Source organism: Diadema antillarum, unplaced genomic scaffold (genome assembly GCF_040938485.1).
Source record: "Diadema antillarum isolate AM-2024a unplaced genomic scaffold, OU_Dant_1.0 seq00000403_RagTag, whole genome shotgun sequence".
NCBI lineage: Eukaryota > Metazoa > Echinodermata > Echinoidea > Diadematoida > Diadematidae > Diadema > Diadema antillarum.
In genome coordinates this window covers 834,558-861,703 of record NW_027271393.1, presented here as the reverse complement: position 1 = coordinate 861,703, position 27,146 = coordinate 834,558, and the positions used below count along the sequence as shown (strand labels likewise).

The following is a 27,146-nucleotide window of genomic DNA, read 5'->3' as shown; positions in this document are numbered from 1 at the left end:
TGTGTTGTGTCTTGCATGAACACTGGCCCATGGAAATAAAGCTCTCACGACCCCAGTGATTTTTCCTGCATGCTAGACATGCTTTTTGTAATGTATGCTCATGCAGTGTGGTATATGTTTATATGTTTCATGTATTCTTCACTATTTCAGTATTTAGCATTCTCTTGTTGAATATGAATACAGATCTGAAAAGTGTGAGTGGTGTATAAATGCAAGCATATTCTATTGGCATGCCCACAATTTGTAATGTGACACCTTTTCTTATATTCATCAATTTGTAGTTTTTTTTTTGTTTTTTTTTAGTTCTTTGTATATACCTGTCAAGTGTGACTGACTGTCAGTAATGTATTTTCAACCCTTATTTAGACATCCAGTGAGATTTGTTTGTTCGGATTTGTTCAACAAACTTGTATCAAAAGTAATCTCCACCTCCTCCTCACCAAATATTTAAGCAACCAAATGTTCTTGTAATCCGTATCTCACTTGTAATAAACACAGTTGATTTTCTCTTGTAGTCTCATTTCATCAAGTGCAGCTCAGTTTAATAATGAATTCCGTTTTGTCACATTCCTCCAGATTTTCCCCCCAAAAAGATTGATGTGATATTTATTTATTAATGATATCAATAACAAGCAATCGTACAAAAAGAAACAAGGAATTGGGAGAAAAAAATATATATTAGGGAGAAAACAAGCACGTGTCATGTGCTTGTTTCCTTTGATGCAGTTTAAACAGCCATGAGTGAGTGCAGGGAGGATAGTAATGCATTGGTTTGCATTTCTTGAGTATACCCCCACTCTGCAGAGATTTTTTTTTCTCATCAGTCACTTGTCAGAACCAGAGTCTGTTGCTTCTGGTCACCGACCGAAGTGTATCGGATCACAGTCTGATGATCAAACTTGTGTTGGGCGACTGTCAGGTCAGTGTCAGACGCATCGGGCGGCGATGCGATTACGCAAGATCATCCGATGAGGATCACGTGCGACATGTCTGACACTGACCTGGTAGTCAACCAACACAAGTCGGATTCATCAGACTGTGATCTGATACACTTTGGTTCCGACGAGTTACTGATGAGAAAAAAATCTATGTGGAATGGTGGTGGTACCATACATTACCCCTCAGTTGATGAGTTCTTACTGGGCATCATTTCAGCTGTTTTCTTCTCAATATTCCTGTCTTTTGGCAGACACTCTTCCCTGGAGGAGCAGCTGAAGGCAACGAGGGCAAAGCTGGTTGACAAGAAGCAGGAGCTGAAGAATCTGGACGAGGAGATCAGGGCAATCCCCGCCTCACCCAAAGAAGAGAGCGCCATGCTCGAGTAAGAACAAGCCCTACCTTACTCTGTGTTCAGGAGGGTGACACAACATTTGTTCTTGTGACAATTGCTCAGGTCTTATTTTCTCCGAGGACTTAGGGTTAGGGTTGTGATAGGGTTTTAAGTTTAGTTTGATGTCGGGATTAGGATTAGGATTAGGGTTAGGGTTATGTTTGTGGGTAAAACTTATGTTTGACTTAGCATGTAGATATTTTATGGGAGCAATTGTTGCAGGAGCAAATGCCATGGAACCGATCAGGAGAAATATCTTGCCTTCCCCTCTCCCCATTCCCTACCCCCATGGACTCACTAGCAAAACAGTAGATTCTGTGATAGTGTGCCAAAATATCCACAATGCAGTTCACTCAATTTATTACAATGGAGAAGCTGATTTCCCTTGCCTTTGTTTTGTTTTGTTGTTCTTTATTAATGAGTAGGACACTAGGACTTGGGCTTTTCCCCTTCCCTCTCCTAATACAAAATCTTTGTTCTGAATGTGTCATGGCAAATGGAGTAAACCCTATGTAAAAATCCTAATTGTAGTGGGCAGACATCTGTTTCTAATGCCACTTGAACCATTTTGAGACAGTCTCGAGTTTGGTGTGAGCAGACTTGAATCAGTAAAAGTGATATGGTCTGATCTATTTCCTTTTTCCGAACGTGCACATCATGGGAAAATTGTTTGAGGAGAGGCTTGAGATGGGTCAGAGAGTGTGAAATATTGCATGTTCTTCTGTACACTGTGCCTTTTTACATACAGCACACAGGGAGATTTTATGTGAAAGAGAAGCGAATTGTCTCTGGCAAATCATTTGAGGGGTAGTTATAACAGAGAGAATTTTGATGGATGTATAGGTGGATGTGTTATAGACAGCATAAACAAACATTTACCTCTTGTATTACACCCTAAACAGGAAATCCTTGTATAGTTTAAATTTTAGCTATTGCAATGGACTTCCTCCACTCAAAGAGCATTGTGTGCCTGGTTTGTTGACGCTGTGCGTGAACATTGAGAGCATACTGTACAAGCCGAAATTTTCGCGTACAGATATTTTCGCGAATTGCTACTTGAGGACATTTTCGCGTGTTGTTAATTTCACGGTTGCGAGGGTCTAACTGAACTTATTTATTCGCGCGTTGTTATTTTCGCGTGTTGTTTATCGCGGTTCAAAGGCGATTCACGAATTTTGCGAAAATAAAACCACCGCGAACATTTCAGCTCGTACAGTAATCTGTACTTAGGAGATGAGATTGTAACATACCCACTGACTTTACAGGACCAACCACTTTGAACACACTGTGAGTTATACCTTTATGTGCCAGGGAATTTGAACAGCATGTATGAATGCTATGGGGTCAAATACAAAGAGTTAACCGGGTCAGATACAAAGGGTTGATTGTTTCTGAAAGTGGATTGGTAGACTTGGCAGAGAATTGCAGTGATGCCCTGTCAGACAATATGGTGGTTACAGAGACATAGTGGTCCTATGTACGCATTTTGTGTTCATTGTGGTTTATACTCCAGCATATTTCGATATCCTTAGACCTTAGTTTGATTTTTATGAGTGCAGATCATGCAAATGATTTTGCATGACAGTGGCATAGAAACTGAAACAGCTGAGCACTGTTTCAAGATTCATAAAGTCATAATGCTATGTCCTTGGAGCATGGTTTAATGTTCATGATTGAAGAATCATGCAAATGATTTTACATGACAGTGACACAGAAACTGAAACAGCCAAGTGCTTGTAGTAAGTGGATTTGTTTAAAATAGAAATATGGGAAAAAAGAAGAAAACTTTGAATATACATGGCAGGTGGTGGTTGTATTTTTCAAGTCAAATTGAATTGTGCAAACACCATGCACATTAAATGTTTCTTTCTCTTGTGATGTGCCAAATTAAGAACGGCTGTATTCATGATTAGAACACAGCGAGTGTGTGCTGTTTGCATGAGATAAAGGACTGTTATCTATGGGTGCGTTTGAGCGCTCTCCTAAAGCGAACCGTGCCGTACCGTACCTGTGGCAGAGGAGCGCTCGAATGCTCCTGAAGTGTACCGTACTGTACTGTGCCGAGCCAAAAGTGGACCACTTCCCGATGTGCTCCAAAAGCGTACCAAAGCGTACTAAAAGTTTGCTGTATAGCATACGCGTATCATGCACATACGTCACAATGCAAAGATTCTCTTTGTTCGGGACAGCTGTAAGTAGTTCAAGTGCCAGGTGGATGACATTCTTGCTACAAACAAGCGTGACCTTTTCTAAAAATAACTCGTGAGGTACGCTTTCTCGACAGAGCACTCGAACGCTCCAAAACTGTCACGGTTCGGCACGGTACGCTTTGGTTCAGGTCACTTTGGTTCGCTTTAGAGCGCTCGAACGCACCCAGAGTTAAAGCAAAAATATGTGCCTTCATTAGGAATGTTTGTGCATGTCTGGTGCATATAGTATTGCAGTTCAGTATTTCAAGTAGTTCAATCCATTCATCCACTCATCTTCCCTGATAATCATGATTAAATGTAATTGATGGTGAGATTAGTACCAATAGCATGTGAGCAGATAGTCACATACAGTATGTAGCAAACCTAAGGTTTATCATAACAGTCTTGGGGAAAACTATATCAAAATTGAGCCAAGAGGCAATATAACGACATCTATTTAATCAAAGCTGAGCTCACTGTGATGTATTCATCCTTTTGTCTTTTCTTTTTTTGTGGGGGGGGGGGGGGGGCAATGCAATAGGGTGGAATGAATGCCTGCTCCTATATATCATTATTACCTCTCACCAAATACATGCATCCTACTAATTTGAAACCTACCGATACCCAAAGAAGAATGAAATACAATTGCACCGGACTGTTCCTGATGAGCTGTAACTACCTCTGCTTTTGATTCCATCTTCTTTGCCACATTTTCCTGTCGTTAAAACTCCATGATTCTGATACTCAGTCACACACTAACCCTTGTCATTCCTTGCTAATGGGTCTTTTGCGGTAAACATGCTGAGCTGAATGACTCTCAAAGTGAAACAAGCGTACGTATATTTTTATCCCTTATTCTCTTCTTCTTCTTCTATTATCATGCCTGAAAAAAGGTCCCTTGGTTCCTACTTCCTGTGTTGCTGAAACTTACGTGCTACTTTCAATTTGCTTGGAGGCATCATACATCTGCCTGAGCTCGGTTCGGTGGATTCACATCTCGGCCAAATAGCCGGGAGGGAGCAATAGAAACAAACTATGATCATGCAGTGCAGTGCATGATGGGAAAAATCTATTTAGCAATCCGAAACAATCAATCCAAGATGCCTGCCAAATATGTGTTTCCTCCTATGGCTGATTTATGAGAGTGATGTATGACCCTGCCTTACAAGCTTCTAGGAAACCAAGATTAGTGCAATTAGGCTCCTTGCTCACGCGATATTACAGATTTTCCCATTTTTATGCCTCCGCCACAAAGTGGTGCCGGAGGCATAATGTTTTCGGGTTGTCCGTCCTTCCATCCGTCCTTCCGTCCATCCCTAATGAATTTTGTGGACGGCGTAACTACAAAACATTTTGAGGTATCCTAATGAAACTTGGTATGTATGTGTATTAGGGGGTTAAATTGTGCCTCTCAACTTTTGCGTGCACACGCTCAAGGTCAAAGGTCAAGAGGTCAAGGTCAAGAGGTCAAGGTCAAATGCTTAAAATTTCACTATTTCCCCCATATCTATGCAATGCCTGAAGATGTTTTCTAGAAACTTAGTGTATACATGTATTACCCAATTAAACTTATCTGGTGAAAGTTTGGGGTCATGAGGTCAAAGGTCAAGGGTCAAAAGGTCAAGTAAACATGTTGAAATGTTACTCTTTTCTCTGTATCTTGGAAACTGTTCAAGGTATCTGAATGGAACAGAGGATATATGCATGTACTGACTGGCAGTGATTATCTAGGGAATTTTGGGTTCTTGGGGTCAAAGGTCAGGGGTCAAAAGTCAAGGGCAACACTTCAAAATTGTACTATATTTATGCAATGCCAGCAGGATTATTTTTTTTTTACTTGGTCTATGCATGTATAACCCAATAGAGAATTTCTGGGAAGTTTTTTTTTTTTTTTTTTTGCCAAAAAGGTCAAAAGGTCAAAGATCAAGTGAAAGTGCTGCACTTACTTCTTCCTCCATATCTCGGAAGTGGCTCAAGTTATCTTGAAACTTAGTACATACTTATGCATGTTCTGCCTGACAGTGATTCTCTTATGAATTTTAGGGTCAAAGGCCAGATGCAAATGGTAACAATTTACTATTCAATACAGAAATTGCACTTGTTCTCCATACCTTGAAAATTACTCAATGCATAAACTTATGAAAGGGTCAAAGTCAAGTTAAAGTCCTTAAATCCCCAAATATACAAATGTGTATACTCTCCTATTCATACAATTAAACGTAGGTCAAGGAAGGTGAACATTCAACACATTTGTGACAAACATGTCATTTTAATATTTTGCCAATTTTGTGAAAATGTAATCACACATTGTCTACATGTACTATAGATCTATTAGGAGAATCATGCATTATGGCGGAGGCATACCACTCGCCATAGTGACATTTCTAGTTTAAATTTTTGCAACACCTCCTGCACCTCCAACATGAGTACGCGGATCTGCAGCAGTGCAATAAAGATTGATCTTGATATCAATCTTCTATTCATCATTCCTATACATCTGTTGTTGTTTCTGTTTTTCAACAACAGAACAATCACTCTATATCCAGCTAAAATATATCACTTGAAATTTCAGTATATGATTGTGAGAAACTAACCACAACCACCAGTCTTAGAGCTTGAAATAAATCACTCCTCCATTCCTGCAACTAAACCTTCCCCTCTGAAGAAAAAGAAGAAAAAAAGAATTCTTTCTTCTTTTTCTTGCACATGCATCTGTGAATCTGTGAATCCACCAAATCGCTAAACCACAAAAACAATGACACAATCTACCTTTTTTTTCTTCATTTTTTCCATAAGCTTTTGGCTGTGACTGTTGCATGAGAAATGGCAACTTTCCTGGAGTCTTAGAAATCACTGAACCGTGGAAATTTTTTGATCGGAGAATGCCGAATGAAATCAGCTAGACCCCCTCCCCCCAAATACTCTGACCTCCAATGTTGATCTCATGCTACAGACACGCCGGCTATTCAGCTTTGATCAGGATCCAAATGGAGCAGCACCACAGGAAGTACGCCCTCGGGGTTCAGTTTTTGTCCAGTTTCCTCATGTGCACTGGTAGTCAAGTGGTATTTGCATGACAACAAGAGCAACAACCACACAACTACAATCAATGCCATAATGATGCTTAACGATCAGTCCATAACTGCACATGTAGAGACATGTAGTAGACATGTAGAGGTCTTGAGTGTTATTCTCAATGTCCATGTCTAACTCAGTGTACGGTAGTCTGCCTTTGAAGGTGATTGACATTTAGTGGTCCTAGTAGACGTGATCTTTACGCTTGGGCTTTTTTTTTCTGTGGCAGAGATTTTCAATGTCTACACCTCAAACCACTCCCCATGCGTATTGTAATGAAAATGACAAATTCTATATTGATTGAGTGCCTTAGATTTTTGTCAGTGTGTGGTACATTACAAAAATTAGATACTCCAAACTGATACAAAAAAGAGAGCATCAAAGAACATTAAGTATACACTTCAATTGTGACAGTAAGTCATTGTTCAAGAGACCCTGAAGATGATACACAAAGTGAATGTTGAATTTAATGAGTAGAGTTTAATCAGATGAACAGAATGCTCATAGTTTCATTAGAACTGGACTTGAAATAAGAAAGTTTTAGCAGAATTCAAAAGTTTCACACGTTTTTCGAATGCACAAATTAGAAAGAGCCAATAATGTCAATCTCCCATAGTTTGTTTGTACCTGAAATTTTAAGTGAAATCGGGATGCTGATGAGTGATTTAGCAACTGCAATTTCTCCCTAAGGATACATCAATATATTCTTGTATCGATTTCATGCCAAAACAAGGAGAAAATTTTGTTGGTGAATACTTGTGTGACTGTTTGATGGGATGCCATGCCAATTAGAGAATGTGGTTACAATTGATATCACTGATTTGCAAAACATGGGAACCTTTGAAATTCCATAACTGTTCTCATTTATTGTCCAAGTTTGATAACACTGCTACCATTCTGTTTATCTGGTTTCACTCTTTTCATCAAAGCCAACTCTAGATTGATGTGGAATTGTGCTTTGTGAGAACTCCCAATCCATAGAACATATTCTTGGTTCACAAACCAGTCTTGCATGTCAGTCAGTAAAACTAGAATGAGAAATTATGTGCTTAGTCTTGAGAGAAAATATGATGCTACGTATCAACAGTCTTGTTTTATACCGATGCATTGAGATTCGGTCCAACCTTGATCAACCAGCCCTCTCTTATCTTGACTTCTCTACTACCCCAATGCCTGCAAGCAATGAAGACAAACAAAAAAAGTGATTTCAACTACAGTTACATCTCTGATACAAAACTCACACAATTTTACCCATGACATTTCCTACAGAAACATGTTACGAATTATGCAGGAAAATGTTTTGAATTTGTGACTATAATTTTAATCATGCAATCATGAATTATACTGTTGCGCAGCGTTTTCTTGCAGTGGTCCCAACATGGCTGGATAATAGAGGTCAGACTGTATTTTAAGACCAAATGATCAAACTCCACATCACCAGAAAGACAAGTATCGTCCCTTTTCTTAACTTACTCTCTCCTCCCCGCTCCTCCTCTTCCCGCCACCTTTACAGTTTGCTGTCGAAACAGAAGCAGTACCGTGATGTGAGCCGTGAGATTCAGGAGCTGCGATGCCAAGAGGCCAAGCTGGCCGTCCAGTACTCCTTGCTGGACGGCAAGCTAGGGGACATGGGCGACGAGGACTCCCTGCCCCCCGGCATCACCTTCCCCGAGGGGGGCGGCACAGGGACCATGTCCAGGAGCACTATCCAGACCCCCACCTTCCACTCAGTGAGTCCAGTAGGGGCATTTCATCCAGTGTTTTGTCAGTGATTTTTTTCACCAACAAATTTGCTGCCATCCAATCAGATGCATGGATTTCAGTAGCTTAAAACAGTTACTAGTGACTGACAAGTTTCATGAAATGCTGCCCAGGCCTTTAAGTCTCTTACGACTACCATTTAATCCGGCAAGTCCTAAGAGTAACTTTTGCTGCAGAAATTATTGTCTTGTGATCAGTAAATTGGCTACTCTGAATTTTAGTGCCTTTCATAAATTAGAGACAAATTAGAAGTGGCTAAATTCATTGCATCTGCACAAAATCAGAAAAAAAAAATCCAATCACAGAAAGTTGCCAATTTGAGACTTTTGATAACTGTTTTGTTAATCTAAGGATCATTTATGAATTTAGCGATTGAGAGGCTTTTGATAATTTTGCCACCGAAATAGATGATGGTATTTGATCAAAACATGGCTCTGATGAATAGAGAAGTTTTGCCAAGTTAAGGGTCAGTTATGAATTTAGCGATTGACAGGCTTTTGATGATTTTGCCGTCAAAATAAACAATGGACAAAAGCATGGCTCTAATGAAAGAGAAGATTTGTCAATGAAAGGATCGGTTATCAATTCACCAATTGGGAGCCCTTTGAAAATTTTGCAAATGAAATGAACAACTGTATATTACCAAATTATGGATCTAACCAAAGAGAAGTTTTCTTCCTTCCGGTTTGACCGTAGTACTTTTTGTTATTTTTTTTTTCACTCAACTTCACCTTCACACTATGACTGACAAATTGCTTTCCTAAACTGCTGCACTGAAATCCAAACGAAACCTCCAAACAGATCGGTAGCAGGTGATCAATCATTTCCGACAGGTGGAAGTTAATTGTATGTGCAGTCGTGGTATCGTAAGTCATTTACACATAGTTATTTGCTTACTGTGACAGACTAAATGACGGAGATTAAGTATTGATTAATTGATGAAAAGGATGTGCAGGGCATTAATATCAAGTCAGGCTGGGTATGCTTCATGTCATATTAGTCTGCATTGAAGGAATTTACGTAATGAACAGAATTTCTGTTTCTGGAATTTCCTCAATCTACCACGTCTGCATGTGTTATAACTCTCCATTTGTGTAATTTTTCCAACTCTCCTACCCTGTTTCATGAGCCAGTCTGGAGTTCCACTTTGGGCAGAAGCAGAAAATGTGTATTTGTACTAACAGGGCATGTTGGTTTTTATATTCACTGAGATCAGCATCTGTGATGTGATGTGATGATTATCTAAGTATTCCTTATGAATGGTGCTTGCCAGCACATCCGCCTGATAGTGAAAGTTGTATTTGGCAATTTTAAAAGATTGTTTATACATTCAATGTAAAATGACGAAATGGATGCTTTCCCAAACGTTAATTGATGGACCATTCTGGTCGTCCTTTGTTTGAACATGACTGAATTCCATAAACTGTGAAGTCTGGCAATCTTATGAATGCATGACATTGCATTGTAAATGAGTGAAGTGCCTAACCAACTGAGAAAAAAGGAAGGTCATTTGTACCCATGTGCTCATTAGCTGCTTCTGAACATGCGTATTCCACTCATTGCAGATCTGCTAGGTCTCACTCTCACTGATTCTGCAGGGCGTTCCCCCAAAACTTCAATATCTCATTTTGTCCTGACCAGAACTCATATAGAATGTCTCCATGAAACGGGAATGATTTTCACCAGTAGCTGTAGATATTGCACACAGGAGTATCTTCCTTTCATTGATGTTGGGAGTTTCTGGCAGCCCTGTGATTGTGTTTCTATGTTTTTGTTTTTATTTTTTCTTGTTTCTCTACCAGAGCACAGACTCCAGTGTTGAGAGTAAGAGCAAGCGAGCCCAGATGGCCAAACAGATGACCAAGATATTCAAGGGGAGGAATCACGACAGCTCACATGAGGTAGGGGTGAGTGATGACCCCATGGTCAGTCGTGTTGTCATGAAGTAGTATCCAGTTGTAAGAGAATAAGTAGAGTACCCTCTCTTTGGCAAGTTCTTTGAAATGCAGGGTGGGGGGGGGGGGGGAGTCTCCCAGGCATTGTGTTTAAAGTTGTGTGTATTTTGTCTGTCTGTGATTATTTTGTATCTACTGCAATGTTTAGAAAAACTTGAGCTACCTCAAAGAATATGCGACCACATGGGTAACCTGCAACAGTGAGTTTTGCCATGAGGTCAAAGGTTAGAGGTCAGTCAAACTTTGTGACTGCCTGAGTCAGGTCAGAGGTTATTATTTATATAATATTGACTGGCCCTGAGGGAGGTACCCGAAAATATTGCCCAAACTGAAAGCATATTGCCCGAGTTGAAGACGAGGGCAATATGTTTTCAGTGCGGGCAATATTTATCTGGTACCTCCCGAAAGAAAGGCCAGTCAATATCATAATTATTACCTATCCCCTAGGTAAATTAAGAAAATATGTGAATACGGCTATACACTATGATACAGATCAAGCCACATTTGACTACACGTACCTGTAGACCATCAACATGTTGAAAATTGTTCATCAATGCTTATCATTCAACTCCAACTTCAAAGATACATATGTAGTTGTAACAGGCAAACTTCAAACATCTGAATGCTCTTACACTTTACTTTTACTTCTCTGTTTAAAGTTGGAGAGTTATAAAACTGATGGTCACTGTGCAATTACTGAGCACAAATGGACGAGTCATTGTTTGACGCCTATAGTGCTGCTGTAAGTGGTTGACCTTGTATGAGTTGATAAATCAGCGTTCTTTTGCGGTGCGTGTAACTGACACCCTGGACGTCCTGGAATGTTTTCTTTTCGTGGTCGATCGGAATGTTTATGTTTAAAGCAGGGAGGTGGGGATGAGATTCCACTCCTTCTCTTCCCACCTCCCTGTTTTACAGTGCACTCCTATACTCCTATTATAACGAACACGGTTATAACAAAATTCTGGTTATAACTAAGTAAAAATTTTGGCTGCAATGTCATCCACTCTATGTATTTCTATTGTTTATTTGTTCAGTTATAACAAAATTCTGATATAACGAAAGAAAACTGCCGGTCCCAAGGATTTCGTTATAACAGGAGTCCACTGTATAATATGTAAAACCCCGGATGCTCGTGATATGCTCTAATGTCGCCTGCTGAACTCTCGACCCTGCAAAATACCAACTGTAAACTACCTCGTATAGGTAATAATAATAATGTATAACAGTCAATGGCCAACACGATATACTTTCATCATCATCAAACTGTGTATTTATATGTTCATTACAAGTATGGGTAAGACTGGACTTAATGAACACTCTTAATGGTACAAACTTGAATAAGAGTCAGGCTTTTTTTAAAAACTATTTTCACCATAGAGGGAGCCCTGGTTGTGGTACAGGAGACAAACTAATCAGTCAATGGTGGCTGTTAATGCAAAGGTATCACTGCAACTTGGAATGTGCATGGCATGAGTTACAAAGAGGGCCCTGTGTCTGTGTTTTAGCATGTGTTTCCCTTATGACATGGTATCACAGAGCTATATACGTATGTAAATGAAATAGAACCATAGGGGGCGTACTACACCAAAATGCCTTGCCATCGTGGAACACTAGACTTCATTAATAATATGGGCAGTTGAACTCGCAAACCAAACCACCTCATGGAGAAGATTTTGTACCTAGATGAATTTGAGATGAGAATAAGATGTCACGTGGAAATAAAGAGAGAGAGAAAAAAATCAAACATAAGAATAGGAATTTCATACAATATACAGTTGAACCTCTCGTATCCGGACAAGTCGGGACCGGGGCTCATCCGGATAAGGGATTTGGCCGGATACGGGAGACTCAATGCTTTTATATACATGTACATATACATACACATGTACTGATGTAGCCCGTTGTAGTACCACATGTAGTAATGTGTATACTGCAACCTTTTCATTGTTACATTTGGGGATGTTTCGGGATGTTGAAATGTCTGAAGAGTGAAGGTAAGCAATTTGGAAGGAAATTTGATGCAATGTATGTTAATCATATTGGAAATAATATGTAATTCATGTGTGTTTGGGTAGGAGCTCTCAAGGAGTTGGGAATCCCCCTTTCTTCCCGTAATTATTTTAAAAAAAATCACGGCGAGATTGCGTCCGGATAACAGAGAGATCCGGATAAAGGGAGGCCGGATAATAGAGGTTCAACTGTATGTTTGATTGCACTGATGTGCCATTTTATTCCAGAAACATCAGAAATCAACCCTAAAACAAGGCTTCACAATGCATCTTTAGGGCAGCTGCGAAGTGGAACATCCGGCTCTATTTCCCAGAGCTTTGCCTGTCGTAGTAACAAGCTGACCACATTCAGTGCAAGCATAATGCCTTAGTTTTTATAATGGGAGCAGAGTGCAAGTTGCCCCTCGTGTTTGTTCTAGTATAAATCTCTATGCATGGCATGTTGGTTCTCTTCCCATTTTTGGTGTCTATTGCAGATGCCTGTACAAGACACTGGGCTGATTTCTCTTCTGATCATGTGTAATACTCAAGCTTTTATGTGGCATTCTCTCGTATATTATTAATTTTTCTTTTGTGATTCTGTAAGGGTATATTAGGTAAAAAACAGGGGTTTATTTCTCTTATTTCCTCTAAAAGTAATTTCCTTGAGTGCATCTTCACTGCATTACTCCTGATTGGATGGTTTCTGATACTCGCTACATCTCTGGTAGTGAAGAAGAGCTAATTTGATGTGATCTGGAGATCTAGAGTAACTAGATACCGGACACTGCAAACTCCGTGATGTCTTTGTGTAACGCTAGTTTCATTCATGTGAAGTCGAAGTTATCATGCATGTTCAGACATTCACAATCTTGACCAAAATAGAATCAAGGAATTTAATGGTGTGTTCGGAAACCTTCTCACATATTTCTGGCATGCAGTGCTTGCATCTATCATTGAATTTCTGGGATGTTGCATTACACTCTGTTTACTGTATTGCTGACTCTGCAAATGGATGATCCAGTACACCCAGCTGTTGGGTTTTTGTGCACGTTTACAATATTACTCAGTGCGTTTTCACATCAGCCCGATGTTTCGAAATAGCGCGCTATTTTCTGACTTGGGAAATTAAAAAATATCTCGAGCTTGGATTTTTATCGGGCTGATGTGAAAATGCCTAGTAAGGGTAGTGTTTTAATAGAGCAGTCATTTTTTTTTTTTGGCCACTTATTGGAAATGCTGACAAGTGTTCATGCTTTTGGATAAGAGTAACTTATGGGATTTGTATTTATCTAGAATTTATGAGAAAAGATAATACAATAGAAAATAAAGAAAAAAACATTAGAAAAAATAGGAAAGCCCAACATTATTCAAAAGTTATGTTTCAATTCAGACAAATAAACAGTAAAAAAAAGGCACAGTTATATCTGTGGTTAATTAATGTTATCATAAAAGAGAGCAGTCGATTGTGGAAGTAAGTAAATTTACAAGCACAGTAAAGCTGTGGTGTTTGTGTGAGTTGTAATTGTTAGCTTTGGCTGATGGACAAATTTGAATGGTACTGCATTTTAGGGGAAAGGCAAGTTATTGTTTACAATCTTGTAGGCAAAGGATAGCTGTACAGCTCTTCAGTTGCTGCACAACTCTTCCTCTGCTGCTTGTAAAGGAATTTTAGTTGGCTGACAGAAGTCTCTGATGCCTGGGATAGTTTAAATTTTGATGCTTCCGTTTAGGTGAGGTCAAGATGTCGTGCCGAACTAAAATCTTTTGGAACCATCAAAGGAGTTAGGAACAACTCTCCTCATGGGATCCATAAAGCTGTGAAAATAAACAATGGACACCTAGATACGGTATACGCTGTCATTTTCGCGAATGAGGAGGGTTGCGGACATTTTCGCAAGATCATCTTTTCGCGAATTGACACAGAGGCTTTCATAAGTGCACTTATACCTGAGCATATGGTGGCATTTTCGCGTGCTGTTAAATTCGCTGTCCAACTGAAAACAAAAATTGTAGAGAACTTAAGTCAGAATTCATGATGCAGTAACAGATGGGAAGGGAATCAAGAAATTTTTTGGGACTTCAATACCAGGAAATTTATAGAAAATCATAGCATATACGGGAGGAGATAACTATTTACTAAACTATGGCTTCTATGTTCCTGTTCTAAAGTCAAAGAGAATTTTAGAACTACATACAAAAGTAGATAATGAGCACATAAGGACATATATACTACGTTTTATGTGCTGTATATAAAGCATTGTTAATTATTTTTGTTATTATGATTGATTAACCATGCCTTATTTGACCGTTTGTTTTCATGTCCAGCCGACTAGCCCAACAGAAATTCCTCTGGAAGAGGAGGAATTCTACCACGGGGCTTTGCCGAGAAAAGAGACGGAAGCACTGCTGGTCAACGACGGAGACTTCCTAGTGAGGGAGAAGAGTGATGCGTGGGGGCGCTATGTTCTCTCAGCCAAGCACAGTGCCAAAGTCCGCCATTTTCCTATCCAGATAAATGATGAGGTCAGTGAATTTGTGTGTGTGTGTGTGTGTGTGTGTGTGTGTGTGTGTGTGTGTGTGTGTGTGTGTGCTTCACAAAGGGTGGCTCTACTGAAATGATGAAAAAACAAATGTGGTTTTATTGTGGGTTTTAGGTTATTTTCTTGAGAATTTCTTGTTGCCAAATTCTTGTGGGATAATGCTGAATGGAAGGGCAATTCTGTATTTGTTTGTATGCAGTTTGGAATTTCCTACTGGTGAAATGAGGTAATGAATCTCTTGTTTGTTTGTTTGTTTGTTTGTTTGTTTTTTTGGGGGGGAGGATTTAATAGTAGAGTAAATATCTAGGAGGAAACCAGAAAAGCATACCAAAACTAACATCCCTTATAAAAAACAACAACAGACAAACACCTTTTTGACAAACACCAAAAGGTGTTTACCACATGCCATTCAGCTAATAACCAACAATGTAAAGTTCTGTGAATGGCAGCATGTTGCCCCAAAGCATGAGCGTAAAGTCACTACAGAATCCAGCAGTCAATGAAAGATGGACAACCAGAAATCACAAATCAGCAAATCGTACACTCTCGTAATGTAATGCCACTCAGTAAACTCAAGTTTACAAGCTGATAAAATGATGCAATCGTGTCACAATGACACCTAGTATCTACACTGGACAGCAAAAGAAAGTACCCACTTCTGTCAAAGGCCGCACACAAAAATTCACCCCCTAGAAATAAACAGTTTTTGTACACAGGTGTGCTACAATGCCCCTTACTTATCACATGCACATAAGCAAGTGAATGTCTTCATAACAAAGAAGAACTTGACATGCACAGCATCTTGGTCACTGAATCAAAAGTCCCACACAAAAGCACTTTCCACCACGCAAAAAGGGCCACTGAATGGACAACATTTTTAAACAACCAACATTGATCCAAGCTCTGCAGGAGGAATGGACAGAACCTCTCCAGGACTACGCCAGACAGCTTGTCCCGAGCATGCGTCAGAGATGCCTGGAATGTGTCCAGGCACGAGGAGGACATACACATTATTGAAAATTGATGTTTGTGACTGCTTTTTTCGTCCTGTGACACTGATTTTTGCGTAAAACTTGTAAGGCTCATTCTGTTACATTTTGTGACTTTTGATTCAGTGAGCAAGATGCTGTGCATGTCATTTTTTTTTCTTTGCAATAAGATAATCACTTGCTATTGGGTATGTGATTACTAATGGATATTGCAGCATACCTGTGTCCAAAAATTGTTTATTTCTAGGGGGTGAATTTTTGTGTGCGGCCTTTGACAGAAGTGGGTACTTTCTTTTGCTGTCCAGTGTAGATCTTCTACTACAGTGTGTTGATGATAATGTTGATGGCCGGTGTTCTCGGCATTAGCATCAGTTGTGTCACACCGTCTCTCTCTTTCTTTCCACAGAACATGTATCGGCTGGAAGGGGACGCTTTCCCGACGGTTGGCGAGCTGATCCGGTACCAGCTGAACAGTCGCCAGCCGGTCACCAAGGCCTCCCAAGCCATCCTGCTGAAGCCCGTCTGTCGGGTCAGGAATGAACACGACCTGCGGCATGAGGAGATCGAACTAGAGGAGAAACTTGGAGCAGTAAGTCGTGCCAGAAGTTAGAGAGCCCATCCATCGGTCAGTTGGTCGATCGGTCACTCGTCCTCATTTGGATCTTTATCAGTTAGGGGCTTCTGAAGAGTCTTTTGTATAAGCCACTTCACAATCAGCTCCTGTGTACATTGGTATAAAAGACCTTTCTTTTTGTTTTTTACACTCAGTTGTTTAGGCACTTCACTCGTTTTCAAAGCAATTTAATGCATAAGGTCATTCATACATAGCTGTGTGTCTGTGTTTGTGTATTGTGTGTGTGTGTGGGGGGTGGTTATGGCAGATATTACAATTTGTAAAGTAGCATTGAATTATAGCCAATGGAAGTTTGATGGATTTCAAGGCATAAACTCAGCAGCACTGCAATATTTCAAAGACGGTGTGATATATGGAAAGAAGTCAACAGGACCCTATGAAATTCTACCACAAAGTAGTGTTAGCTGTTAGGTCTGGTGAGGTTTAAACTGTCAGTTTACTACACAATAGTTACACATGAGATATGTAAGACATTTGATTTTAAGAATTTAGAACAATTTATAGAGAAAGTGTTTCGATTCAAAGAGGAAAAAAAGCACTTCTTTCTTTCTTCTCTCAGCTCAAAACTTTAAGAGGAGATCAGGGATTTTCTGCAGGATTTCTGTGGATTTTTTTTTGAGAGTGAAGGAGTGTTCAATCTACAGAATTAGATCATCTGAGCTGAAATGGCTGCAGCAATCCTGGAATCTTAAGATTTTTAGATTAGTTTGCCTCAGGTGGAGTGCCAAGAAGGCAGAGGGCGCTCTTCAGACCACAGGGTCTCTTGTTCAATCGGGAAGTGAATTTTTTTTTCTTATCTAAAGGGTCATTTTGGGGATGTCCATCGGGGCCGGCTAAAAAAGACCTCCACATCGGTGGCAGTCAAGACGTGCAAGGAGACGGTTGACGCGGCAACGAGGAGGAAGTTCCTCCAGGAGGCCAACATCTTGAAGCAGTATGACCACCCCAACATCGTCAAACTCATCGGAGTGTGCACCGACAAGCATCCCATCTACATCGTCATGGAGCTCGTTCCAGGTTAGCAGTGCCAGTAATAATGGCTGATGTATTCTTTAATAAGGGCCCGGTAGCATGGGGATTCATTTGTCGCCCGATTTATTTGCTGTCCAACGGGATACATTTGGAAACCATGAATAGCACTGGTCAGCGAAAAAGTGCATCGAAGCATACGCTCTTTGGCAACAGTTGACTCCAGTTGAGATTCTTTGGCTGTGTGTACTTACAGAGAGATCAGCAACAAAGCTGTCCGCAATTCATTACGAGGATTCTTGAATATATCTGAATCAGGCCAGCCTTCCCATCCCTTGAATCCCCATGCTATCAGGCCTTTAATGTTTCCATTGTGGTAGAACATTTGGTGGTGAACGGTTTCACGGTACAGTGGACTCTTGTTATAACGAAGTCCTGGGGACTGGCAATTTTTGTTCGTTATATAGAAATTTTGTTATAACCGAACAAGTAAACAATAAAAAACAAAGATCGCATAGTGTTGCGGCCTCAATTTTCACTTTGTTGTAACTGGAATTTCATTAGAACCTTGTTCGTTATAATGGGAGTGCACACTGTACACTGTCTATTCTTTCTTGAATGTGAGTGTGGTCCTTAAAAAGTCTGAGCTCTTCAAGCGCTTTGTAGTTACTGATTTGAGTATGAAAGTTGACTGAATGAAACCAATGCTATCAAATCCTGCGTCATTGATATATAGGATGTATAAATGTGAATGAATTTAAAATGCAATTTGCTGTTATAGGTCATAAAAAAGGGTCAACATGTATTTGAGAGAAAATGGAGTTTCCAAGGAATCATAACAGATGTACACTTGGTAAATCCTGTCCACAGGTGGTGACCTTTTGTCCTTCTTGAGGAATGACCAAAATGATCTGACCACCAAGCAGAGGGTCAAGATGGGAGAGGATGCAGCCTCAGGGATGGCCTATCTGGAATCCAAGCAGTGTATACACCGGTAAGACAGACATCCCAGCTCACTGCACAGCACCCCACGTCTCCCCACACCACACCCACTGCTACTAGCCCCATGCCGTCCAACACGACCCCATGCCAACACACAATCTAAGTGCAATTATTTTTGGTGACTAAGAAATATTTTTAGAAGTTTACTGACAGTGAAAATGTTACTTATGTTGTGTGGTGTTTTATATTATCGTGTGCATCAAGATATTTTCGAAAAAAAGAAACAATGATCACATCTTGGCTTTCCTGCTTTTATCACATAATTTTAGATGGTCCAAAATGTCCATGCTGCAAAATATATCATGTCTACAGCAATTAGCCATTTAAATTTTAGATTGCTTGCCCCATGTCTCCATCTAATACAGTTACACACATACATTCAAAATAAAGCCAAGTGTAACAATTAATGGACAGTTGTGCTAGGGCTAAATATCAAAATAAAAAAGAATCAACTTTGTACAGATGTTAATCATTGTTATAATAGTTATTATCAAAAGGGCCACTTATCAGGAGGTAGACTGATTGTATATGCATTGGAATCCCACTCCATGGCCCCACGTCATATGTGTCATGGTAGTAACAAGAATCCTGCTTTCTGATTGGCTGTTGATACGATATGTTACCTTTCTAGCAAGAGTTGCTGTCCTTTTACATCTTTCATGAAATGGGACCCTGTACTTTCTTCAAACAGTCATCCCCTATGTTAAATCATGTTCTGAAATGACACCTTTCATTTTGTCTCACTACGACCCCATACAGAGACTTGGCGGCCAGAAACTGTCTCGTTGGTAACAAAAACGTGATTAAAATCAGCGACTTTGGTATGTCGAGAGAAGATGACGTCTACACAATACGGGAAGGAGCAATGAGGCAAATTCCAATAAAGTGGACGGCACCAGAAGCAATGAATTATGGTAAGCAGATCTTTTCACCTTTTGTTTTTCTTCTCACAACTAGAATCATTCGATATAAATCAGCACTCAATCCTTTTTGGTCAAGTGACTGAACAAGTGAATGAGTGTTATGATTTGTTGTACATAGCTGCTTGATTGAATGCTTGTAAAAGCAAGCAACAACAGACTGATCTCCACCTCCACATCAATTCTTCTACGCCTTGTTCACGGGAGAAAACAAAAGTGGCAGTGATGGAGAATTATACCCCATTGGAACATGAATATTAATATGTTCTACATAGTGGGCAGTCTCCGTAGAACTGCATTCAAACTTCACTGCTCTCTGAAATCTAAGATTCATAAGAAAACTTAAAGGACAAGTTCACCTTCATAGACATGTGGGTTGAGCAAATGCAGCAATATTAGCAGAACACATCATTGAGAGTTTGAGGAAAATCGGACAATCCATTCTAAAGTTATGAATTTTTGAAGTTTCTGCTCACTCAAGGCTGGATGAGAAGACTACTATAGCTTGTGATGTCACATGAGTACAACGATATAAAGACAGAATAAAGAAAATTCAACATATTTTCATTTTTTTCACATAACAAAAGAACACTTGACTTCTCTCTTTCAGAAGGTAGGGATAATAATATTACCCTTAACATATGCCAGTAACAAGTCAAAGAAATGTGCACTTTATTCAAAAAGTAAAGTTTTGTGAAATTCTCTTTTTATTTCTTTTATATGGTTGTACGCATATGACATCATTCACTGTAGTAGTCTTCTCATCCAGCAATGACTACGCAGATACTTTAAAAATTCATAACTTTTGAACGGATTGTGCGATTTTCCCAAACTTTCACTGATGTGTTGTACTAATATTGCTGCCTTCACTCAATCCACATAGTATATAAAGGTGGACTTGTCCTTTAATACTGGCAATTGTACCTTAGGCCAAAAAAAAAAAAAAGGTTGTATTGGCGTAACATGAGATTTTCAATTCGGGTCGGTCGGGCCGATTTTTTTTGTTTTTTGTTTTTTGTTTTTGCTACCTGCATTTTACGTGTAAAACTCGTGCTCAGCTAAGTAAACAGTTACAACTGCTGCACCGATTGTGCTGTGTTCATCTATTCTACAAATCATTTATGAGGCCGATATCACTGGAATTATACCCCTTCACAGAATTTAAAGATGTTGAAATCCCTATCCTGAATGTTTTCACTTCATATTTTACTATTTTGACTTAGATAAGATAGATGCAAATTGACCCATATGTACGATCTTTTCATCGCACACGGCGATCTCTATTACAGTCCCACATACACAGATTCGTGTAAGTTCTCCACACAAGAAACCTGTGGCAAAACTGTGCACAATACATCACAGTCTGAATGCTAAGTATGCACTGAATAACTCTTGTTAGAGTACGCGTCGGTGCTGGAAACAGATGACGTACTGATCAAGCGAGGCTTATGCGAGGCGCTAGATCTCTCTCTCGTACATCCAATATCCCCAGAGCCGTTTCCACTTCCGGGTTTGTGCGATCGCGATCGCAATCAACAAGATATTTGATATCGATAGCAAAAAAATAATAAAAAAAACATGGGGTCGGCGGAATTTTTAGGGTCGGGCGGGTTACGCCAATACAACAATTTTTTTGGGGGGGGCCTTATGATAAATGGCACTACTAGCTTAGGCAATGGCCAAGCTGTTCCTTCTTTGCTGTGCCAGTCATTATCATTATGGCTATAATAGTTCATTAGAGGTTCTGAAATGAAACAGCAGTAAAGATCATCCTGGATCTTTCCTCTGATGACGGCATCCATGATGAAGAGATTTAATCCATTTTCAGTTGGTTTTTGGCTCCTCAAGACCAGATTCTTACGTAATTCAATTGCTGCCTAGAGTTTATACTAATATCAAAGTTTCCAATTTTATTTTGCATGTAAGAGTTTGTGAGAATTTGTAAAATCTGAATGTTGAACTGTACAATTTTATTGCTCTCTAGTTTTCAGTCGGCTTTTAGTGAAAAGTTTACTGTTCTGTTGGAATGTAGTTTTATTTTCAGGTGGCTGTACCAGTGGTATTATTCGTTTTGATAAAGAGATCAATGTGATTTCTGTCATTATGGCTTTGCAGGTAAATATACATCCATGTCAGATGTGTGGAGCTTTGGAATTCTTCTGTGGGAAATCTTTTCCAATGGCAGTACACCCTACCCTGGTATGAGCAATAATGAGGCCAGAGAAAAAGTACAGCAAGGTGAGCATCAGAAACTTTGAATGTCAAGATTTTGATGTGATTAGATTCATTGATACCTAATTACAGGAAATTGTGTACTTTTTTAACGAAGATGGCTAAATTCAAATCTGGATGATACCAGCACTACATCAAGTATGCAAATGAGGTAGGCAGTCAGCATGTAAGTTATTTCAGAGAGTGTTTGATGAGCAAGATGGTATGATTGTAAGATATGCTCGAAAGGAAGCATTGCTTTTTAATATGTTCTCAAGTGGACGTGAATAAAAGTCCCACAGGAAAAGTCAAACAGGATAAACAGTGTTTGATTCAAATTTGACAAATGTAGAGAAGTTGTGAAAATTTTAAAAGTTCATATTCTTTCACAAACAATGATATCAGCTACAAGTACACGTCTTGTGTACTGAGATGAGATAATGATGTTATTGCATCACAAATTTTCCACGTTCATAAATTGCATGAATGTCATATTGTTGTGTACAATAAATATAGCAACTAATATTCCTCTTTAAAAGGTAACCAGTGCAGAATCATTGCCCCTGAAGAACAGTGTGATTTCAAGGCTCTGAATTCACTTTTAAAAAGGGAAATCCAGTGAAGATATATCCGCTTTCTCAATACACAGCCATATATATATATATTTTTATTTTTATTTTTTTTTTCCCCAGTGAAAATATAGAACCTGACTTGTATTGTACTCATCTGTTTGTTTGATGTGATTTCATTGAGTCAAGTTGAGCGCAGTATGGAATGTATGTTTTCTTCTGTGATGGCTGCATGTAATTTTAGGTGTGACAGAGGGAGGAGAGAGAGAGAGAGAGAAAAAAAAAAAGGAAACATGGATCATACAAAGCGTATCAGGGCAATTACCCCTTGAGGACAATTAACCCCCGGCTAAATACTGGTTAGTGATAAGATACGAGTAAAGATTAGGGTTAGGTTTAGGGTTAGGATTAGGTTCAGGATTAGGATAAGGGTTAGGGTCAGGGAAAGGGTCTGGGTTTGCCCAGGGGGTAATTGCCCTAGACCCAACTATGATGCATCTTTATGTTAAGCTGTTCCCTTCCATCTTTATTTGTCCGTTCTATGCCCTCAGGTTACAGGATGCCGGCCCCGGAGCACACCCCGGACGAGGTGAGGATGCTGATGGAGAACTGCTGGAAGATGGAGGACGAGGACCGGCCCAAGTTCAAAGAGGCGCAGGCCATGCTGAAGAGGGCCCTAAAGACTGTTAGATAATCATCAAAGAGAGAGAAAGAGAGAGAGAGGATCTATCTTATCTCTTTCTTTCTGTCATTCAGATATAAGTAGATGCTGGTATATACACATATCTGTGTGTGTATGTGTGTGTCTGTGTGTATATGTGTTTTGATGAAATGTCACAAAGAGACATATACATGCACATCAATGACACCCACATATGTATGCCTACTGTTTAACGTCAATACTTTCGCGTGATTAATTTTTCGTGCTGAGTGGCTCAAAAACATATTTGCGGGTTCTTGAAATTGCACGGCACAAATGCTTTACTCCTAGTCCGTTTTCATCCAGTTCACAGAAAAGACAGAATTGTATTTCACGTTTCCCTGCATGAAGATCGACGCGCTGCCCGGTCCATTCGAATGTACGGCCTGCACAGAAACTACTGCGTACACACATGCACTCAGCTGAATACTACAACATACCAGGGCATATGCACACGCACACACTTGTACTGGGGACGCATCACTGATGAAGTCCACAATTCAACCTGTTCAAAATGCGCAGAGAAAATTGTGAAGATAATTTTGTGGGTCACAGAATTCAAGCTATTCAGTAGCAGTGCAAAATATGCAAAAACTAAAATATACTGTGAAAATTTCTGCAATGACAGTACAAACATACATCTAAACATACATACACACATGTACTGGTACGTGTGTGTGTACAATCAAGCACACATTTGTCTTTAAAATCAAAGTCAAGCCCATCAGAAGACCATGTAGAAAGAACAGACACATGTGTATGATTTGCCACCTGAACTTCTCCCACTGCGAATTGAAATTTAGTTTGTCATCTGCATGGAAAATGCCTCCTGTGTGATGGAGCTACTGTTAGGATGTTAGAAGATGTCATGTTCCAATCATCTGAAGAAAAAAGACAAAGATGGCAGCTAAAAGGACACAGGGGGTGGGGGGACACATCGACTTCATTTTGTGGATTGCAGCTCATTGAATTTACAACTCAGTGCACTGCCAGCTATATAAGCTGCGACAAGCCAAATTATTCTGTTAAAATGGAACCATTACCTGACTTGTTTTTTTTTTAATGGACCATTTTCAATTACTTCTACTTGTTTATAACTTCACAGATGAAATTATCTTTGCACTTCCATAAATACTCATGTGTTATCACTGGAATGATAAAAAAGGTTGCTTTGCTAGCTTGGCTTGCTTGCTAAGTATAACACTGAGTGGTAAATCCTCAAAATGTCCACCAACCTGTCATCAAGGACCAACTAGCTATTACATGGTCAGTCTTTCTGTGCAGGTTTAACTGTAGATATATGTTTGCTATTCTAATATTTTTGTCTACAATGCAAGTGAGAGAGTTAAATCTCTATTAGTACGTGTGTAACTATGGCAACATAGGAAAGTGCTTTGCTGAATTCTCTGCATTTACATAAGGGCATCGTTCCCTTAAAATAAAGTTGGTCTGCAGTACTGACTCCTTGATGATCTCTTCAAGGTAGCTCTAGGCTCACAGTGCATAGGAAGATTACTTGGTCACTAGTGATTCAAAACATTTCGGATCATAAAGCCAAAAGATAGTTCTCATAGGCCAGCAGAACTGTCGATTATTGCTCTGAGGTATGCATGCATGCAAGAGAAATGTGTGAAATTACACTGTAGTAGCACAATTTCAGTTGTGTAGCAACGAAAATGTCAAATATTTACCGAAAAGGTTCGCTGGAAGTCCCCATTCTCAGAGCTTACCCCATCATGGTTGCTACATAATTTTTCATAATTGATTATTGGTAAGCGACAAATTGACCCACAACGATACCCATCAATCTTCCATGCTAGAGTGAATCGCATGCAGATTATTTGAAAATACAGTTGCAAGGTACAATTGATCATCACATTGCATTCTTCACCTTCCCACAATGCAGAATGCAGCGTTAATGGAGAGGGCTCTTCTAGAATAAAAGTCATGTACTATGATTGAAATTATTCTGCACTTTTGATCTCAAAACACTCCAAAACAACTCATCATCCTGGCAAATTGCGTCAGCCGCGTAAGCACCATGGTAAATCTTTTGGACGTATAGGAAGCAAATTCCAATTGATGGAAGATGAATTTTGAGCCCTTCTGAGAACTATGTTTTGGCTTTAAGCTGCATCTTCATAAATATGTTTTGTCTGTTCAGTGATATAATGGTGTGCCCTTGCTTTGTGTGTGCTTTAATGAAAGCACGATTTTGGTGAATCCTACAATCTAAATCCATTCCTATTTTGTCTTTTTTTTTAGGGGGAGTGAAAGAAGGCAGAAAAGGGACAAAAACAGAAAACATGAAATGTATGTGTGTGTGTGTGTGTGTGTGTGAGTGTGTGTGTGTGTGTGTGTGTGAGGTGTTGGAGCAGTTATTACGTCATGCAATTCCTGTGGATGATGAAATTTGCATAACTGGATAACCGTGCCCCGACGCGAGCTGATATTGAAAGGACTGAGGCATGTTAGCCTGACGATCATAGTGATTTGATATGCGTACTTTGTTGCAACAGTAAGAAATGTGCTAACTTTTGACTGCAGTAGAGGTTTATGACGTATGCGCATTTTTTTGTTTTAATCGGTGTGCGCTCAGCGGGTGGGTGTTGGGAGAAGTAGAATGCATGATAACAAATTGCCTCCCATATAGAGAAGTTTTTATTGTACAAATCTCTGTATTTGCCGAGCACCATGCTTTTGCAAGTGGCGTCATATAAAAATAGAATATATGTATGAAATTGTGATATATATATATATGTACTAAAATACTATTTATAAAAAGATGTGATGTATAATGTATTTTTGTGGGATGATTTGGTGATTTCATCAAAAGCACTCACCTGACTATCTTTTCACTTGCAAAAAAAAACAAAGAAAAAAAAGACATGTTTAGAAGGTTGTCATAACTAGGTATAAAATGACAGTTCATTGTATGCAGCACTTGTGACAATGTGAATGTACGCAGAGAGAACATTTTACTCCAAGCAACTGTAGCTTTTTGTCTGTTATGATAATCTTTATAAGAAAACAGAAAGGGTATCTCAAAGCATCTCCTCGATGATTGTAGAAAAAGAAGGACAGTCTGATTGGTGCATTCTCATAGTTCATGTATATTGAAATACAAAGTGCATTGATACGTGCAGGATTATACTTACTTGTCATAAAAACATATGAACATAGTTTCTACTTTTGACTGGTGTAGATTAGAGGCACAAAATAGTGGCATTATTTCACTGTATGATAATCAAATCGGTAACTATTAATCTGCTGGAAATCTGTATATTTTTTCATATTTGTATTCAATATTGGCCTATGGATGTTAAACATTGAGAGATCATACTTAAAAACAAGAGAGGCAGTCTGGTATCTGGAGAGATGGAACACTTTAATTTACAGGTATATATTCCTGTCATTTCACTTACCGATATTACATATACAATACATAGTTAATGACTGTTGTTGCACTAAATCAATGACAATTACTGATGAACTGAGGTTGGACAATCACTATCCTCCCATATCTGTCCAATTTCTTGAAAAATGAACAGAAATCAAAAACATGTAATATGGTTGCCTATGGCAACAAGCAGTCTTCTGGGTACACCTAAAAGTTTTGAATATTCAGCAGGTCTGATCATTGATGTGTTTTCAGGTTCTTTTTTTTTTTTTTACTGGGTGTATTTATGTGTCTGTGTGTGTGTATATGATGACACAGAATGCTTTTCATGTCCATATTCCTATCACGAGTGGGCTACATGCATGAACGCGAGTTACCATGTGTATGGTTAGTAAATATTATCAACTACTTCAAAATATGGTACGAGCGGGGATTTACCACTTACGGTACAAGTTGGTGAAGTTTGTTTGTTTGTTTGTTTTTTAAGATTTTGGAAATACAATGAAATCATGGAAAGGAACCTCGTGTGCCAGTTCATATATATATATATATATATATTTTTTTTTGTGTTGCCTAATTATGTGTTGCCTATTAAAAGAATAAGCATGATTTCCTCTGCTCTAGGAACCTGGTGTTGAAAGCTGACTAACAGCTGCAGACAGGATGTACCACATTAGCATGAATTCAAGCACCTATAGAGATGGCTACATCTCATTAGCATATATACATATGGATTTGGGAAAGCGACATGAAACTAGAACTTTTGTGGGACTGGATATAGAGCAGATATTGGAATGAAACGTTTAAAGTGAATGTTTTTATTTGTACATTTGAATTGGTGATTTGGGGCAATTAAATATGCGTAGCATCTCAAACCTATGCCAGCATTCCAGCAACATCATGATATC

General features: G+C 39.2%; 1 protein-coding gene across 1 annotated transcript in view; it reads left to right on the top strand.

Moving 5' to 3' along the window:
- LOC139732189 (tyrosine-protein kinase Fer-like) overlaps nt 1-26,679 on the top strand; it is an 85,096-nt gene extending 58,417 nt beyond the window's left edge. Inside the window, exons 11-20 of the mRNA XM_071643063.1 lie at nt 1,190-1,321; nt 8,108-8,324; nt 10,158-10,256; nt 14,630-14,827; nt 16,240-16,422; nt 17,271-17,484; nt 18,307-18,430; nt 19,198-19,352; nt 21,474-21,596; nt 22,690-26,679. Of these exons, the coding sequence (XP_071499164.1) occupies nt 1,190-1,321; nt 8,108-8,324; nt 10,158-10,256; nt 14,630-14,827; nt 16,240-16,422; nt 17,271-17,484; nt 18,307-18,430; nt 19,198-19,352; nt 21,474-21,596; nt 22,690-22,832 (1,588 nt within the window). The 3' untranslated portion in view covers nt 22,833-26,679. The remainder of the gene's footprint in view (nt 1-1,189; nt 1,322-8,107; nt 8,325-10,157; nt 10,257-14,629; nt 14,828-16,239; nt 16,423-17,270; nt 17,485-18,306; nt 18,431-19,197; nt 19,353-21,473; nt 21,597-22,689) is intronic.
- Nucleotides 26,680-27,146: the final 467 nt, after the last annotated feature.